The sequence below is a fragment of the Patella vulgata genome, chromosome 1 (genome assembly GCF_932274485.2).
Source record: "Patella vulgata chromosome 1, xgPatVulg1.2, whole genome shotgun sequence".
Lineage (NCBI taxonomy): Eukaryota > Metazoa > Mollusca > Gastropoda > Patellidae > Patella > Patella vulgata.
In genome coordinates, this window is record NC_065879.2 from 54269641 (window position 1) to 54289920 (window position 20280).

Sequence of the window (20280 nt, forward strand, 5' to 3'; positions counted from 1 at the left end):
TGAAAAATCCAGAATCTGAGCCATTTTTTAAATTATTCTTAGCTAGCGTTAATTCTTTTGTTGTTCAGCTTTATTTGGATATAATTCCCTTTTAAGTGGATAGAAATCGTATGTATTATCCGTATTAAGTTGTCTTCCCTCACCTGCGGAATGTAATAATGGTTCTCCGAGACCCGTGTCGTGTTGATATTTTCTGGTTTCAATTCCATTTGTGTGCAGAGTAAATGCTTTAAATTAGGCATGAATAATTCACAGAAAAGCAAATTTTTTATTCCAGAACATTGAAATACTCGTCAATGCTACGGAATATTTCAATTGTTGTTGAAAAACATTTGGTGTTAAATGTAAAGACGTGTGTAGCTGGGAGAAAATTTCCTTTCGGTGTAGAAGCGCGGGAATATGAGTCACGTGATGTCAACACAGTCGCCATTGCAAAAGGCGTGAAAATAAATGGAATTAACTCTTTTTGGTTAGGTCCTTTATTCATATAACATAACGCTTACTTCATAAATGAACATTCAGTTGCATTTCGAATATGGGTCTTGGGAACTTGAAATACAGTTTTTCTTCGCCGTGTCTTATGACGTTATAACAAAAAACACTACAAGGTTTATTTGTTCACAAAAAGTCACATTGTATACCATTTTCAAGTGCTTGACAGCAGTACTTAACATGCTCCGATTTTAATGATTTTAATAGCATCGGAACGGCAATAAAACAAACTTTCGATCGGTCAGGGTATAATCTAGACAAATTGCCTCATAAAAAGTGAGCGTGAATTGTTTTTTCAACTTGAAAAATATACATCGTATTTTTAAATGCCAACATTCCACCCCTGACAGATCGAGAGGTAGTTCAGTTATCTTTCTAATGGTATCAAAATGAAAAAAATATATCAAAAATGACAAATGCCGCTGAGCACTTGAAATGGGGTACGCCCGTTTCAAAACGTGACAAAATTATTTACCGTAACGTCAAAACACGCAAAATTGATGTTTTTCAACTTATGTTTGTTTATGAAATTAATAATATGATCAGGTTCATAAAAAATATATCAAACAAAACAATAAGAAATTGGCTTTCAAAATATGTTTAAAATATTGCAAAAGATTAAACAGCGACTATGTGACCTTAAGTTTAAAAAAGGTTAGATATTGGGAAAAAAACACTTTCTTCCAACGCGAGCAATGGAGTTGTGACACCTACTCTCTGATTTTGAAATTGTATTGACGTTGGTTTTTTTTTGCTGTTTAGTATATTTAAATGTTTTTTTAAATCGGGATAAAAATTGTGACCTCTAGAGGGTACACAAACTAGAAACGTGATTTTTCATATAATCAGAGTCAATAATCCAGGAAGTTACGGTCTGATATGCATGAATATCGAAAGGAACCGAGATCTTTGAAATATAAACATTTATTTTAAGTTTTATCAAAATCGGATAAAACTTGTGACCTATAAAGGGTCCACAACTTTGGTATTACACACTTTTACAGATTTGCATATCGGTAGCTGCCATTTTGTCAGACAGTTTTCGTACTCAACCATCATTATGGTGTAACAGTGATATAATTGAATGGTTTTTAAAATCAGATAAAAATTGTGGCCTCTGGAAAGTTCACAAACTAATAACGTGATTTTTCGTTCAATCAATGGCCATAATCCAAGAAGTTACTGTCCAGTATGTTTGAATATAAAAAGGAACTGAGATCTTTGGGTAATAACCATACATTTTAAGTTTAACCAAAATCGGATAAAAATTGTGACCTCTAGAGGGTCCACAAGCTACAAACATGATTTTTCGTACAATCAGGGGCCATAATTCATGAAGTTACGGTCCAATACATGCCGATATCGAAAGGAACCTAGATCTTTGGGATATAAACTTATATTTCAATTTTCATCAAAATCGGATAAAGATTGTGACCTGTAGAGTGACAGACAGGTGCGTCGACAATATACATCACATGAAAATGTGGGATATAAAAAGGAATGACTTTTATTGATCACTACAAATATACTCATGGTATTCAAACAGTGTATAAATGCATTGCAAAAATATTTTTGCACACATGAGTATATTTGCATACATGTGTAAATTAGCATAGATACAAAATGTGGCTGAATGAACGGGGCTATAGAGAGATATAGAGAGCCATATATATTTTACTAGTAAATAACATAATTAACTTGCAACACTTACATCTATTACTTCAGCTACTGTCGTTGACTGACCTTCCAAAATGGTCACTTTGAATGGACATGTGTCATCATTCTTAGGCAGACGATTTCTATCAAAATTCATTGTCACACAGACTGGATATTCATCCTCTCCAATATAATCAAAGATGAGATCACATCGTCTAGGTGGTGTACGGGTCTTGTTTATATGGCGATTATGTACATAGATTATACTGTGTTCTAGAAGTTGTGTATTGCCACATCCAGAATCAAGGTAGACTAAAATAACATACTAAGATTAAAGATGCATTATATAGCTAAATCTGCTTATTTCAGGTCTTTCTTTTGGCCTCAAATGTTATATAAACAAGCCCAACAGTGAGGCTGATGTCCCCGCCAAAATCCCGAAATAAATAGATGATACATATTAATTTATCGCATATTTATTTTATTTCAAAACTATTAAGCAATCAAACTAATTATCAACTATACACCAAGTTTCCTAACTCTCTATCCGATAGAATCAAAGTTATCTTGTCCTAAAGCATCGACCAATGAAATTGCTTAGATCCGCTTAGCTTTGGCTTGAAATGTTAATCATTGAACTCAGTCAAGACATTCACCTAATGAACATCTACATCAACATTTTACCTCAATTAATAGCAGAGTTGTTATGTTCCAAAGTCTTGATCAAATTGCTTATCGCTCCTTAGCCTAAGCAAAAAATTCTCATCATCGAACTTAGTCAAGGTAATGATATAATGAATCTATACTCCGAGTTTCATCACTCTCACTTAATTAAAACTAAAGTTATCGTGCCCCAAGCATCAACTAATCAGATCGCCTATCATTGCTTACCTTAAGCAGACAATGATTATCATCGAACTAGATCAAGGCATTCACCTAATGAACGCCTACACCAAGTTTGGACATTCTACCTCAATTAGAAGGAGAGTTATTGTGTTCCAAAGTATCAACCAATCAAATTGCTTATCGCTCAGCTTACCCTGATCAGAAAGTGCTTATTATCAAACTTAGTCAAGGTATTGATGCGATAAAACTATACACCAAGTGTCCTCACTCTCACTTAATAGAACTAAATTTATCGTGTTCCAAAGCATCAACCAATCAAATTGCTTATCTCTGCTTACTCTAAGCAGAAAATTCTCAGCTTCGAACTCCATCAAGGCATTCACCTAATAAACACATACGCCAAGTGTAAACATTCTAGTTCAATTAGAATGAGAGTTATTGTGTTCCAAAGTCTCGACCAATCAAATTGCTTAACTTCTGCTTACCCTGACCAGAAAATGCTCATTATCAAATTTAGTCAAGGTATGGATGTAATAATACTATACACCAAATTTCATCCCTCCCACTTAATTAGAACTAAAGTTATCGTGTCTCAAACCATCAACCAATCAAATTGCTTATCTCTGCTTACCCTACGCATAAAATGGTCATCGTCAAACACCATCAAGACATTGACCTAATAAACACCTACATGTACACCAAGTTTGATCATGCTACCTCAATTCGAAAGAGAGTTATTGTGTTCCAAAGTCTTGGCCAATCAAATTGCTTATCGCTCTGCTTACCCTGAGCAGAAAATGCTCATTATCGAACTTAGTCAAGGTATTGATGTAATGAAACTATACACCAAGTTTCATCACTCTCACTTAATTAGAACTAAAGTTATCGTGTCCCAAAGCATCAACCAATCAAATTGCTCATCTCTGCTTACCCTATGCAGAAAATGCTCATCTTCGAACTCCATCAAGGCATTGACCTAATAAACACCTACACCAAGTTTGAATATTCTACCTCAATTCGAAGGAGAGTTATTGTGTTTCAAAGTCTCGGCCAATCAAATTGCTTATCGCTCTGCTTACCCTGAGCAGAAAATTCTCATTATCGATCTTAGTCAAGGTATTGATGTAATGAAACTATACACCAAGTTTCATCACTCTCACTTAATTAGAACTAAAGTTATCGTGTCCCAAAGCACCAACCAATCGAATTGCTTATCTCTGCTTACCCTAAGCAGAAAATGCTCATCTTTGACCTCTATCAAGGCATTGACCTAATAAATACCACACCAAGTTTGAACATTCTACCTCAATTAAAAGGAGAGTTATTGTGTCCCAAAAAGTGTGACGGACGGACAGACAGACTCATTTTAAAGGCAATATTGGTGTCAGTCATTATAAAATATGTGATAGAGCTCGTTAAATGCATCCCAAATATAATTTTAACGAAGAGATTATTGCTACAGGAGATGTGTAACAAGCACGTGAAGAAACGGGAAGTGACGTCAAACATGACAAACACCAGTTGTCCTTCTATATAACTGACTATTGTTAATATTACGGCAATATTTCAAAAGATCGGTTGCCAGGAAACGAAACAAAAACGCACAGCAGCTATATTGCCCGGGCAGTCAACAAGAGTTGTCGCATATTTTTACTTTTTTTGGTAATGAAACATTTATAATACATTAAAATCTGATTAAGAGTAACAACTCATTAAGTAATTATCAGAAAACCATTAGAATTTGTTTGGTTTTTGTAAAGTTCTGCCCCATGCTAACGTTTAGTATACGAAACTTTTAACATCATGGATTTAGCTGTTCAAGTCATAAAGATTCATTGAAAATCAATATACTTGTTCGTCTCAAGACTTTAAACACTGTTTATGAATTTAAAGTCAATCGGATATTAACTTTAGCCTCTAGAGCGTCCACAAGATTTTTCAAAGTGATCAAGGACCATAACTCTAGCAGTAATTATCGGAAATCCCTGAAAATCAAAAGGCTTCTTTGTCTCATCCCCTTAAACACTGTGTATAAATTTAAAGTCAATCGGATATTAACATTGACCTCTAGAGCGCCCACAAGATTTTTTGAAGTGATCAAGGGCCATAACTCTGATAACCTTAAACACTGTGTATAAATTTAAAGTCAATCGGATATTAACCTTAGTCTATAGAGCCGGATGGGGGCGACAACAATATACGACCACATTTCAATGTGGCTGTATAAAAACGACAACTTCGGTGATTTTGGACATTTCGCATTGTTGCAGAAAATTCAAAATAGCTTTCATCTCCAAGTTACACCCACTTTTCAAGTAAAACCGAAGACATCAAATTGATCTGACAAGTAATTTCGGAGATATGCTCAAGAGGAAAAAAATAATAAGAAGAACTAGACTTGCAAACAGCACTGAACCGACTTTCAGGAATCAGACGGGAAGAGTGTCATACAATAGCCCACTCATTGAGCTACGAAACGATACTTCAGTTGTTTTGATTCAGTGACATCCGACATGGAAATCGCCATTTTTGCAAGAGTACCTATTTAGAGTTTCACACTGTGTAGCTTGTGTGAAACACTATTGTTTTCATTAAGATTATTCTTATAATTTTTTTTTTTTTCTAATTAGAATAGATTGTATCTCAGAAACTGCATGTCGGATTGATACAATTTCTTCGGTTTTATTAGAAAAGTGGGTTTGACTTAAAGATTAAAGCTATTTTGAGCATTCTGTGACAATGCAAAATGTCCGAAATCAGCGAATTTGTTGGGTTTTTTTTAAAAAATGCCATAGTATTAACAATAATCATCGAATTTTAACATATGACGCATTTTGATATAGTCGGAGACAAGGTACATAGCTGTGCTACTTTTGATTTTTGATTGTCGACGAATCTTCCAAGATATTAACCCTTTCCGCGCGTTTACCGCCCTCAGGCGGATTTTCAATTTTGATTTTGCCACGAATACCGCCGTGAGGCGGGTTGACACGAATCGATAGAGGCTATCTTCTTCCAGTAAATATAACAACAATGGATGCCGTCTTTCCATGTTCAACTAAAATGTTTCAACCTTAATTTCAACCGAAGATTTATCAAATTTTCTCAAGTAAATATAACATGGAGGCCCCCTCACGCCGACGAAGGCTGACTGTGGAGCAAGCACTTTCAGCCTTGAATGATATGAACGATTCGGATGATGAAGAATCTTTACAAGAAGCAGACATTGAAGACAGTTTCGTAGCTGATAATCAGGGCTCAGATAATGTTTTATCTTCAGGAGAAAGTGAATCAGAAGCGGGTTCTTACCATGCACAAGATATTATTTCAGAATCAGATCATATTGAAAACGATAACGAAGTTTCTAGTGACTATCATGGTTCTAATATGAGTAACAGTTCAGATTCTGATGAAAGTATTACTGGTTAAGCCACTCAAGCACAGGTAACCCAAGCCCCAGTAATAAGGGGTGGTGGACGAGGTCGTGGACGCGGACGCCCAAGGGTTCGAGGAAATACAGGCCGTGGTGTGGGAAACCGTGGTATTGTCCAACCAGACAGACAGTGGACCGATGTTACAGTCAATGATATAGGGCCTACGCGTCATAGATTTACACCAGAAGATGATCCAGGCCCTCGAAATATTGATCATCTAATGGACAACGAACCAGAGGCCGTTGATTTTTTGAAACTCTTCTTTGATGATGAACTGATGACTAAATTGGTTACTGAAATAAACCGCTATGCTGCGGAGAAGATACAGAATACCATTCTGAAACCTAAATCCCGTTTACGGCGATGGAAGGACACTAACATGCATGAGATGCACAGATTTATAGGCATTCTGTTGAACATGGGTATTGTAAAGAAGTCATACGTAGACTCATACTGGACAGGTGAATGGACATCGGCCGTCAGTTCTTCAGGGATGCAATGGACCGTGATCGATTTTGCCTTATTTTCCACACAATGTTACATGTGGCACACACAGATCCTAATGAACCTGTGCCTCAGAAAGGAGCCAAAATACAACCAATCGTGGATGACATTGTAAAAAAATCACAGTACTATTTTGTGCCATTTCAGAATATATCGGGCGACGAAAGCATGATAGGTTTCAAAGGGCGTGTTTGTTTCAGACAATACTGTCCTAAAAAAACGACAAAATGGGGGATACTTGCTCGAACTTTGGCAGACACGACTGGATATATGTTGAATATAAAAATGTATTACAGCCAGACTGATGATCAAGTTCCTGCTGATGGATTATCGAAAACTTCCCGTACCATATCGCAATTAGTGAAACCCTATTGGAACCGTGGATACCATATACATACCTATCGATTGTACAATTCCATACCTCTAGTTGAGCATTTAGAAACGAAGAGGACACATTTGACCGGTACATTGCAGAGTTGCCATACCGGATGAAGTGAAGGCGCCATTAAAACTTTACGCCATCAAAGCGATGAGAAGTGATAATATTTTGTTACTCAACTGGAAGGCAAAATCAAATCGAAACGTAGTTATGATCTCTACATATCATGTTGGTAACGAAACACAAGATGTTGTACGGCGACAGAGAGGAGCAGCTGATAATATAGTGAGGAAACCAGTCGCAGTTATGGGATATAATTCGAGCATGGGTGGCGTCGATCTCAGTGACCAGTTGAGCGGGTACTATAGTTTATGTCGCAAGTCGATAAAATGGTGGAAAAATGTGTTTTTCTGGTTAATTGAAGTGATTGTTGTAAATAGCTACATTTTGTACAAGCTAAGTATGCCTGCACCAGTTACAAAACACAAACTGAGTATTTTGACATTTGGAAAAATGCTTGTACGGGGACTTGTGAGCCAGGCTGTGGCAGTGCCCGGAGCACCCACTAGGAAACGTGGAAGGCCTCTAGATGCCCCAGCACTTCAAAGACTTGATAAACAATTCCATAGAATTGAAACCGGGGCTAGAAAACGTGAGTGTAAGGTGTGCAGTCACAGAAAAGAAAATCGTCGCCACGAGACAAATTTTTTCTGTGGGACATGCCACGATCAACCCGCCCTCTGTGCAAAGGACTGTTACAACCGCTATCATACACTGGTTGATTATAAAGATAATAACTAAGTGAGTGAATAAAACCAGTTTGTATTGAACTAAAATGATATTTTGTATTTTTCAGGGGGTGTTTTTTGCAGATTTTGGGGTCAGATTTTTTGACCCCTTTATTTTAAAAAAAACCTTCACCTACCCCTTATCATGAAACTTCCCCAAAATGATCAGCAAATTATTCCCTGAGATTTTATGAACTCAAAAAACTTTACTTCATCAAATTATCTTTCTTAATAAGAAAGTTATGGATAATTCAGCCAAAGTGGTTGAATGCCAAAAATTAATTCCACTGAATCTCATGATTTTACTAATTATAATTTTGCGGGGAAAGGGTTAAGCGCCAAATTTCGAAAATTAAAAATTTTATAAAAAAACTTTTTTATTTATGAATATTTTTATATGGCATTTTATCCAGGGTTAAAGAGTTATCTGATTTGACTAAAAATGTCAACATCTTTTGTCTCCATAATTTTCCTTGGCCGCCATTTTTCAGTCCTAGATTAATTATTTATTATTCGATTTGTACAAAACAAAGTTGCGTGGTCCAAAATCTCATTTTTTTTGTTACCAGTCAAGTTTCTTGTCGGCAAAAGGGTGTAAAAATAAGCTATTTAAAAGCCATCCACCGTCTTCATATTTCAAAATATTTCTTCGTGACTTTCATAACCTCATAGCAATAACCCATACAAAGAGAATGTATATCAAAATTAGTTTGTAATATCAGCAGTTGCAGGGCAAATTAATAATTTTGCATGAGTCACATCTTGCGTTATTTTGCCTGTAAAAGAATCAATTATTATTCAATTTTCAATTTTCTATCACCATTTGATGCCTAATGCCATGTTTGACTAGGTCAAACCATTTTAACACTTTCAATGTCACCGGAAGTGACGTCATTTGGGCAAAAACTGAATTTGGGCAAAAATTGAATTTTTAGCCTTCAAAAACGATATTTTATTCAAATGAGTCGTGTGTGTTATTTGTTGAAAAGTATATTTAATTTCAATCAACAAATACAATAAACCCATACGACCATACAGATACCATAACATGGGTTCTAACTTTTAAGGTTGCAGGGAAATAGACGATTTTCTACTAGTCACTTTTCAAGGTTTTGGGTGTATAACTGTCAATTACCATCCGATTTTTTATAAAATTTTCATCATGTGATGCCTAATGTCATTTAGTATTTCATAAAAGTAATTTAAGATTTTAATATCACCGGAAGTAATGTCATTTTGGATCAATACGATCATATAATTGCTTCTAGCATCTTTCCTTGTCAAGAAATAACCAATTTTGTCAGGATAACTTTTAAAGATTTGTTCGCATTTTAATTTCCCATTAGAAAGTCAGCTAACTTAGCAGTAAGTTAGTAACAAATTTTGTCAGGATCACTTTTTTGACATATGTAACATATGGTAACAAATGTATAAATGGAATTGATATTGCTGGATTTGGTTGATTCTATGTCCATTTTATAACACGTGTGCAATGCTTATGTGGAAATCTGTTTAACGGTTTCATTGGTACCGGAAGTGGCATAAGTTCAAGGGTAACGTGGCACTGGAAATGACATAAGTTCAAGGGTAAATGTGGCACCGGTGAAACCCGTCATTACTGCATCGCAATTCTAGTTTTTACTGTGTTTTTTTTTTTAAATAGCGGATATTTTTTCGAACACTTCCGGGTTACAGATCACTGTCGGAATAGATTTAACAAGTGGTATGGGAACTTAACTTCCTGTACCAGAAGTTTCAGAAAGATCCATTGAGCAGTTTTTAAAACAAAAGAAAATTAGGAGAGCATTTTCAGTAATTGAAAGATTTTTCAACTTTTTTCAAAGTTTGGACCCTTTATACCATATTGAGGCTTTTAAATTTGTATTCACACCCTAGACCACTGATAGGACTCTGAGCAACAGAAGTTTAGGAAAAGAATTAAGAGTCCCATAATCTATTGCCTAACCATCGAATTGGTATCATTTGGATGTCATAAGATCCCCAATGACACTTTAGTTGTTTTGGTTCGGTGAAATCTGGTGTAGTAATCACTTTTTTCGCAAGAACACCATTTGTTACTTTTTACGTTTTTTGGGGTTTTTGTTGTTGTTTTTTTTCAAAATATGGGATATTTCGGGTTTTTGGATAATTGTCAGGATAGTTTTATCAAGTTGTGTGGATACTTAACTTTCTGTTTCAGAAATGTCAGAAACATCCATTGAGGCCCTCAAAAGGCTCCAAAACGGAAAATACTAGATTTTCGGCGTACCATCATTTATTTCCTAACCATCAAAATCGTATCATTTAGATGTCATGATAGTCCATCCATGGGAACATCCAACGACACTTTTGTTGTTTTGGTCCGTTAATATCTGACAGTGAGTGCCAATTTTTTAACCTTTTTTTTTTTGTGAATACTTCCAGTATGGAGATCATTGTCGGGATAGTTTTAATAACCATTTTGGGCAATTGAATGGTCGCAGGTCTCTATAATGATATATTACATTATCTGATCAGATGAAATCACCATGAGAAATCCCATGTTCAAATATCGAGGCCCTGAAAAGGCTCCAAAACAGAAAATACTAGATTTTTGGTGTACCATAATTTATTTCCTAAATCGTATCATTCAGATGTCATATGATAGTCCATCCATGGGATGATCCAACGCCACTTTAGTTGTTTTGGTCCGTTAATATCTGACAGTGAGCACCAATTTTTTAACCTTTTTTTGTGAATACTTCCAGTATGGAGATCATTATGGGGACAGTTTCAATAACCAGTTTGGGCAATTGAATGGTCGCAGGGTTCTATAATGATATGTTACATTATCTGATCAGATGAAATTACCATGAGGAATCCCATGTTCAAACGTGCCATAAATACAAAAATGTCAAAATATTGAAAATTAAATTTCGATAACTCAATACATATTATACATTATAAGAATTGTCATTAGATCAGCTATCTTAATATATAAACCTTTTTTGAAAATCTGTAAAAATATATAATAAAGCATTTTACAAAATTTAACGATTTTTCGACTTTTTTCGATTTTTAGTCCCTTTTTTCTCCTGTTCCAGTTATTTCAAAGACTTATTGAATGTCTTCATGAACATCAGTATAAAGATAAGGAATGTTTAAGAAAAATCGCTGGAGCAGTTTTTGAGATACAGGCGTCAAAAAACGCTCCAAATCAATAAATACTTGATTTTCAGCGTGCCATATTTTGCCGTCTGATCACCGTATCTGTATGAATTGGGTATCACACAATAGTTTTATTCATCAGGCCACTCAATGCTACCTTAATTGGTTTAATCCGGTGATATTGGACGGAGAAATCCTGTTTTTCCCAAAAGCATCCATTTTTTGCATTGTTTTCAATATATCGGACTTTATTTCGACTACTTCCAGTCTACAGATCATTGTTGAAATTACTTTATCCCTTGGTATGGCCATATGACTTCATGCTCCAGAAGTTTCAGAAACAAAGATTTGGTCGTAAAAAGAATACAAAAAGGGCAGAAAATTCGAAAAAAAATCGAAAAAGGGCGATAACTCTGAATGAAACTTACATTACTGGAATCGAATTGACCTTCGGTATCCAATAATGTAGGTCAAATTTGAATATTTTGAAAATTAACAAAAATTGTCTCGTAAACGACATGTTTGCAATTTTTGAACAATATAAGTCAACAACAAAGTTTCAAGATTTCAAAATATTCAACTGCTATCTTACCAGAAAAGACTCAGGGTTTCCGCTAATGTCATTTGTTTGGCACCCTACTGAATCTGACCATTTCCGGTCTGCGCAGAAGTTTCAAAAGTAGTTGATCAAGTAGCCACCACATGGTTTTCAATAAAAAATTAGGTCCCAGATCAGTATCTGTGTTACAGGCACTGAGGAATAGGCTCCCGAGGAAAATAATTATACCAATAATAAAGATAGGTTGCCAGGCAACAAAACATACGCCCACAGCAGCTAAATCGTCCGAGCGGTCGTCAAGGGTTGTCGCATATTTATTCCTTTGTAGGTAATTGGGGGCCTTTACAAGACAGTTCCATACAGATCAGATTATAAAATTTGTCATTTGAGGGTTTACAAGGTTCTACAAACTGAAACAAGGGTCTCAACTCTGGAAGTAATCTACAGAAATTGTTGAAATTTGACAGGCTTTTTCGTTTTACTAATTCAAATAATGCATATAAATTTCATACAGATCACATGATCACTTTTGTCATTCAAACGCTCACAATTGCCATAACTCTAGAAATTATTGATGGAAATTGCTGAAATTCAATAGACCTGTTTCACAAATTTAAATGATGCATATAAATTTCACACATATCGGATGATAACTATCATTAATCGAGCATTAACAAGGTTTAACAAAGTGAAACAAGGGCAATAACTCTAGAAGTAATTATTGTAAATTGCTGAAAGTCAATAGGCTTTTTCGTTTCACTAATTTAAATCATGCATATAAATTTCACAAAGATCGGGTGATAACTTTTGACGTTGGAACGTTCACAAGGTTCAATACAGTGAAACAAGGGCCATAACTCTAGACATAATAAACAGAAATTACCGAAATTCAATAGGCTTCTTTGTTTCAGTAATCTAAATAATGCATATAAATTTCAGAAAGATCAGATGATAACTTTTGGTGTTAGAGCGTTCACAAGGTTCAATACAGTGAAACAAGGGCCATAACTCTAGACATAATAAACAGAAATTACCGAAATTCAATAGGCTTCTTTGTTTCAGTAATCTAAATAATGCATATAAATTTCAGAAAGATCAGATGATAACTTTTGGTGTTAGAGCGTTCACAAGGTTCAATAAAGTGAAACAAGGGCTATAACTCTAGACGTAATGAACGGAAATTGCCGAAATTCAATAAGCTTCTTCGTTTCACTAATTTTAATAATGCATGTAAATTTCAGAAAGATCGTATGTTAACTTTTGGCATTAGAACGTTCACAAGGTTCAACAAAGTGAAACAAGGGCCATAACTCTAGACGTAATAAACGTAAATTATTGAAATTAAATAGGCTTCTTCATTTCACTAATGTAAACAACATATATTTATTTTAAAACAATTGGATGATAACTTTTGGCTTTAGAGCGTTCACAAGAAATTGTGGACGATGGACGAACCGACGGGGGCGACGGCAATGTACGTCCACATTTCAATGTGGGCATATAATAATTTTAGTAATCACAATAGGCTTTCAGACTTTGATAATTTTAGTAACCACTAAGTCTGAAAGCCTAATAATGAAACCCTAATTATGTTGGCTTTGACGAACAAATGGGTTTCCAGTAATAATCATATAAATTTAGTCCATCATCATTTGTACTATTTATGTTATTGGTCATTTGGAAAATGGAGAATGGTTCATCAGCTTTCATACATTAGTAATCCGTATTTAGCTTATTATGAATATAGTCCTAGCCTGTTCCTCAATCCTTTTCTGAGAATAAAATATTGTTTATAAAAAAACAAAAAAAACCTTTTATCAGAATAACTTCTGTTCAGCTGTTTATCTCACTAACTACATGTAATTAGCACATAGTGTTCAGGAGATTAATATTGTTGATTGGGTAATCAAGTTTAGCATGTTGATCATCAAAGAAGCCGTCACAACTGCACATGTGTTCTGTTATCTTTGTCACACAACTGAATTAAAACAAGATGACTAGTCATCAACATCCCGCGCCCTTGCACTTGTTTGGAAGAAATAAGGAAAAATAACTTCTTTATGCTATTGGTAATGTATACATGTAGCTGTTTGTATTGTTACAAAGTTTTGAGCCAATCAATGAAAGAATAGTACATTTGCAAATACCCAAATAACCTAGAATAGGAATCATATATCCTATAATTTATGCAATGTATCATTACGATTGTACTGCAGACACTTACGCTGGCATGTAAATGATTTAGTACAATCTTCACATTTATTCATGTTTCTTCCTCTCTGTAACAGTAATAAATGTACATGTATACAAGCAAGGTTTTTAAAATTAATGATGAATAGTTGAATGTGTATTTAAATGAGTTTTAAGAGTAAATGATTAACTACAAACATCTCTTCTCCTTTAGGAATGTCCAGAAACTGATGAAAAAATGGTTTATGAAAGCATAACAATGAAGCGGCAAAATAAAGATATTCAAGTAACAATTATACAAAAAAGTGAACTTAACAAAATACAATATGTTGATCATGTTAGACTTTCGTAAAGTAAATAATGAGTGGATCATATACTATAACTGAAAAAAAATTGGTATTACAGGTGCACATAATGTAAGTTCTACATCCTCTTATTTTGAATTTCTCAGATTTGATAATTTTATGTGTTTCCAGAAATTCCTAAATAGCAAAAGGCACAACTAATGTAATAGGTTGATGTGTGTACAAAGTTTCAGAAAGATATCTTGAATGGTTTATGAGATATGCTCCGGAAACAAAATTGTACACCAAAAATTAAGTCAAATTTGTTTCCATGGAATTACACAAAATATCTATCCCATAAATTCCTAAATAGCAAAAGGCACAACTACTATAATGGGTAGATGTCTGTACAAAGTTTCAGAAAGATATCTTGAACAGTTTATAAGATATGCTTCAGAAACAAAATTGTACACCAAAAACTAAGTCATTTTTGTTTCCATGGAAACACAAAAAATATAAATCTCAGAAATTTCTAAATAGCAAAAGGCACGACTACTGTAATGGGTAGATGTCTGTACAAAGTTTCAAAAAGATATCTTGAATGGTTTATGAGATATGCTCTTGGAACAAAATTATACACCAAAAACTAAGTCAAATTTGTTTCCATGGAAACACACAAAATATCAATCCCATAAATTCCTAAATAGCAAAAGGCACAACTACTGAGCTGATCTCTACCCGAGCATTTTGGAACCGCAAAATTGAATAAACTAGATCTTGTGCCATATTGATGAGTATCTCTAACACATTTGAATTTTGATTTAAGGTATGATGGACAATTATTATGAAAAATCTTATGTACGTGATTGAGTTTTAACTGTTTAACTCGGTTTTCAACATTAAGTATATTCAAATCAGAATATGAAACATGATCTCTACGTCCTAGCCCATTCACAAATCTAAGAACCTTATTTTGAACGACTTGTAATTTATTTTTAAGTGATTGATTCATACCAGAATACCAGGCTGAGCAGGCATAATCAAAGTGGCACTGAATAAGTGCAGAACAAAGTAAATTTTTGTTTTTTTTGCTAAGGCATTTATTATAGCGAAACAGAAATTTTAATCTTGAATTTGCTTTCTTAATAATGCTGTTAACAGTGTCCTCACCAGACAAGTATTTGTCAAAACGTAGACCCAAATATTTAAGGTTATCTGTTGCTTTTACGGTATGGTTATTGCAGGTTATTGTAAACTCTTTGATACTCCTTAGTTTACGTTTAGGCCCGAAGAGAATACACTCGGTTTTACCGAGATGGAGCGACAGTTTATTATCGATGAGCCATTCTGAACAGGAATAAACAGCACAGCCAAGTGTTTGTGAAACAACTTCAGGATTCTGATCGGAAAATAATATTGTACTGTCATCTGCATATAAAATAAGTTTACATTTTGAGGGGATACTGATAACCATATCGTTTACATAGCACAGAAATAATAACGGTCCCAAGATACTACCCTGGGGCACGCCACAGGTTATGGAAGCAGGTTCGGATAACGTATCAGCAATACTAACTACTTGTTTCCTAAATGTTAGATATGAACAAAACCAATCAGTGGACTGAACGCCCAGCAGTTTTAGTTTCTCACATAAGACATAAGGATCAACAGTGTCAAATGCCTTCTGGAGGTCAAGCATTATCATCCCTGTAAAAAGACCTTTTGCATTTTGGTCTTTCAAGTGGTCCAGAAGGTGCATAAGACATGAGTCAGTAGAGTAGCGTCCACGAAAACCGGACTGAAACTCATAGAGAAGGTTGTTTTGGGTGAGATATGACTCTAATTGAATGTAAATAGATTTTTCAAGTAATTTTGAGACAATACTCAGGCCACTTACAGGTCGGTAGTTACTAACGTCCAAAGAGCTATTCTTTTTGTACAAATGTTTGACTCTAGCTAGCTTCAAATCACCAGGTACGGTGTTTTCTGATATAGATAAATTGATAAGAAATTGAATGTGAACTTTTAAGATGTCAGCGCCATCTTTTAAGAATCTTGCCGGGATCTCATCGAGACCTGTACTTTTTTTCGGATTAAGAGAACAAAGTTGCTTGTAAATAAAATCTTCAGTTACATGATGTAAATTAAAAGTGCTTTTATGTACATTCTTTTTGGTGTAAAAATTCTGTAACAGAAGCAATTTGAAGTTAAACCGATTGCTAGGGGGAGGTAACTTTTGCACAATAGTTGATGCAACTGTTGTGAAGAAGTTATTGAAGTTATTGAAGTTATCAACTATGCACTAAGTTTCATCACTCTCTATCAGATACAATCAAAGTTATCTTGTCCCACAGCCTAAGCAGAAAATTCTCATCATCAAACTTAGTCATGGTAATGATATAATGAATCTATACTCGGAGTTTCATCACTTTCACTTAATTAAAACCAAAGTTATCGTGCCCCAAAGCATCATTCAATCAGATTGCTTATCTCTGCTTACCATAAGCAGACAATGCTCATCTTCGAACTCCATCAAGACATTCACCTAATTAACACCTACGCCAAGTGTGCACATTCTAGCTCAATTAGAATGAGAGTTAGTGTGTTCCAAAGTCTCGACCAATCAAATCGAGAGAGAGAGAAATGGGTTTTAACGTCCACTCGACACAAACTAGGTCATTTCGGGACTAACACATGGTTCAATTTTATTTCAATAATTCACTTGCGCGTAGGGGTCTTTAGCAGTGGGAGGAAACCGGAGGACCCGGAGAAAACCCACGAGGTTGGACAGGCGACACTACTCCTTGTCACGTACAACTGGGGATTCGAAACCACACCAGTAGACTCAATGACAGACTTTATGATACAGCACGCACGTGCTAACCATTCAGCCATCCAACCCCCACCAATCAAATCACTTATCACTCTGCTTACCCTGAGCAGAAAATGCCCATTATTGAATTTAGTTAAGGTATTGATGTAATAAAACTATACACTAAATTTCATCACTCTCACTTAATTAGAATTAAAGTTATTGTGTCCCAAAGCATTAACCAATCAAATTGTTTATCTCTGCTTACCCTAAGCAGAAAATGCTCATCTTTAAACTCCATCAAGGCATTGACCTAATAAACACCTACACCAAGTTTGAACTTTATAGCTCAATTAGAATGAGAGTTATTGTGTTCCAAAGTCTCAGCCAATCAAATTGTTTATCGCTCTGCTTACCCTGAGCAGAAAATGCCCATTATGGAAGTTAGTCAAGGTATTGATGTAATGAAACTATACACCAAGTTTCATCACTCTCACTTAATTAGAACTAAAGTTATTGTGTCCCAAAGCATCAACCAATCAAATTGCTTATCTCTGCTTACCCTAAGCAGAAAATGCTCATCTTCGAACTCCATCAAGGCATTGACCTAATAAACACCCACACCAAGTTTGAACATTCTAGCTCAATTAGAAGGAGAGTTATTGTGTCCCAAAAGGTGTGACGGGCAGACAGACGGACGGATAGACAGACAGACAGACGGATGGACGAACCCATTTTAATAGTCCCGTTTTCTTCGAAAAGTGGGGGAAATATGCTTGCGAAAAGGGCACAAGGTTTTTAAAATTAAATTCCCATGCAATATTTGATTTACTTTGAATTTACATGTTAAATAGTGTTTACCAAATCATTTCGATTGAATTTAAATGTGGCATTAGTAAATTTACTCTATAATCCAGTCATAAGTTATAATGCTACACCAGAAAGGCCTACTGTATATAGAATTTGGGCTTTCTATAATTTGGGTAATAATTAGTACAGCCAGCATCAGCTTGTGTATACAGTGATATGTAGTCCCTGTGACGTCAAGCGCCAATCAACTAGATTAAGGCTGTTATAAAAAAAATTAGATTGGTGTGCAATTGACTAAAGTGTTTATAATAAATACTGTCTTTAAGTACATACGATTTTGATATGATCATTTTATGTGCTCTTTAAATAATAATAATAATGTATATTTGTAATGCGCTTAATAATCCATCCATATACGCATGCACAAAGTGCCACATTTAAGGAGTCTCTTGTCAATAAAAACACACATAAAACAATCTGTTTATAATCTGGATAATAGAGTTTAAACAAATGAGTTTTTAGTTGTGACTTAAAGGTCGTGAAAGTTTGAGATTTTCTAATGTTTACTGGTAACTGATTCCAAAGGCGAGGTGCAAATGAAACTTTTATCACCAAATTGTTTTAGTTGTCTTTTAGGAACAGCAAGTATATTTTTGTTATGCAACCTTAGAGTACGTTTAGATTTATAGTTTGTCAAAAGTTCAAACAAATATAAGGGAGCAAGGTCATTTTGACATTGATAAACTGAATAAATGAAAACGTCATGTGATGTTATAAAAGTAACAAAGCAGTGTCTGTGATATAAAATTTCTTGGATCCAACGCCTTTCTTAGTGTATTGTCCCACAGACACATGTTTAAAAAGAAGGAAGAGCAGCTGTGTATAGCACACAAATCTGGTTTTGTTTATAAACTGTGATTTATGGTCACCATTATAATGCCACAGCCAGCATTTTAGTTTGTTAAAGGCAATATGATTTGTAACTTGATTTTTACTAGATGAATAATATATGGGCAATATAAGATGTTGATAAATGAAATGTGGAATTACGTACCTGTTCTTTGAGTATTAAGAGCATGTTCAGCTAGAATCGACACTGTCATGTCTCGTACTGTTGATCTACCTCCTCGTCTGTCTAATACAACCATAGCAAACTGTCCACTAGAACACCACTTCCACGGATAAATATATCTAGCATTACAATCAAATACCTATAATATATCAGTGTAATCAGTAATAATTACTTTATTTCAAAAGAATATGGCCTTTCTTAAATATTACCCTTTAAAAGATGAAAAGATAGGTTGCCAGGCAATGAAACATACACCCACAGCAGCTAAGTAGTCCGAGGAGTCAACAAGGGTAGTCTTATTTTTTCTTTAGTTGGTAATGAAAAAATGTACAGCACACTAAAATCTGATTAAGAGTAACAACACACCAATAAAGAAATAATCATAAATCATTTGAATTTGTTTGTCTTCTAGTTCTGCCCCATGCTAACGTTTAGTATACAAAACATGTAATATCACAAATTTTTAAAAACTATTTATCTGAAAATGTTGAAAATCAAGGGCCATAACTCTGGCAATATTTATCAGAAACTATTTGAAATCAACAGGCTTTGTTGTCTCATGACCTTAAACACTGAGTATAAATTTAAAGTCAATCGGATGATAAATTTGGTCTCTACAGACCACGAGTGATCAAGGTCCATACCTCCGGCAGTAATTATTGGAAATTGTTGAAAGTCAATAGGCTTCGTTGTCTCATGACCTTGAACACTGTGTATAAATTTAAAGTCAATCAGCTGATAACTTGGTCTCTAGAAGGCCCACAAGATTTTTCAAAGTGATCAAGGGCAATAACTCTGAAAATCAACTGGCTTCTTCATCTCATACACTGTGCATAAATTTAAAGTCAATCGGATGATAAATTTGGTCGCTAGAGACACCACAAGATTTTTCAATGCAGTCAAGGGTCATTACTCTGGTAATAATTATCAGAAATTGTTGGAAATCAATAGGCTTCTTCGTTTCATGACCTTAACCAATGTGTAGGCCTATAAATTTGAAGTCAATCAGATATTAATCTTAGCCTCTAGAGAGTGCATAAGATTTTTTCAGTGATCAACGGCCATAACACTGGCAGTAATTATCGGAAATTGTTAAAAATCACAAGGCTTCATTGTCTCTTAATCTTAAAGACCACATAAGACAAAAAATCTAAATCTAAATTAATTCGGCTGTTAAAGTTTAAGTATCCGACAAGCCAAAACGCTTTTCAGTTTTTCAATTACGACCTTAATCTGGTTGATTGGCTGGTGACGTCACAGGCAGTACACATAGTATATACATTATCTATATATACAATATATCACTG

At 34.8% G+C, this 20280-nt stretch overlaps 1 protein-coding gene and 1 long non-coding RNA gene across 9 annotated transcripts in view; one reads left to right on the forward strand and one right to left on the reverse strand.

Moving 5' to 3' along the window:
• Positions 1 to 20280, forward strand: part of LOC126830780 (uncharacterized) — a 76847-nt gene that overhangs the window by 30366 nt on the left and 26201 nt on the right. The window lies entirely within an intron of this gene.
• LOC126830419 (uncharacterized) overlaps positions 1 to 20280 on the reverse strand; it is a 129230-nt gene that overhangs the window by 18111 nt on the left and 90839 nt on the right. For all 8 annotated transcript variants that reach the window (XR_008788511.1, XR_007683852.2, XR_007683851.2 and 5 more), the window contains 2 exons: positions 18956 to 19112; positions 2204 to 2460 (listed from right to left, as the gene is read on the reverse strand). Coding sequence is in view for 4 of the 8 variants with exons in the window: in XM_050560815.2 (XP_050416772.1) it covers positions 2204 to 2460; positions 18956 to 19112 (414 nt within the window). In the remaining 4 variants the exon portion in view is untranslated. The remainder of the gene's footprint in view (positions 1 to 2203; positions 2461 to 18955; positions 19113 to 20280) is intronic.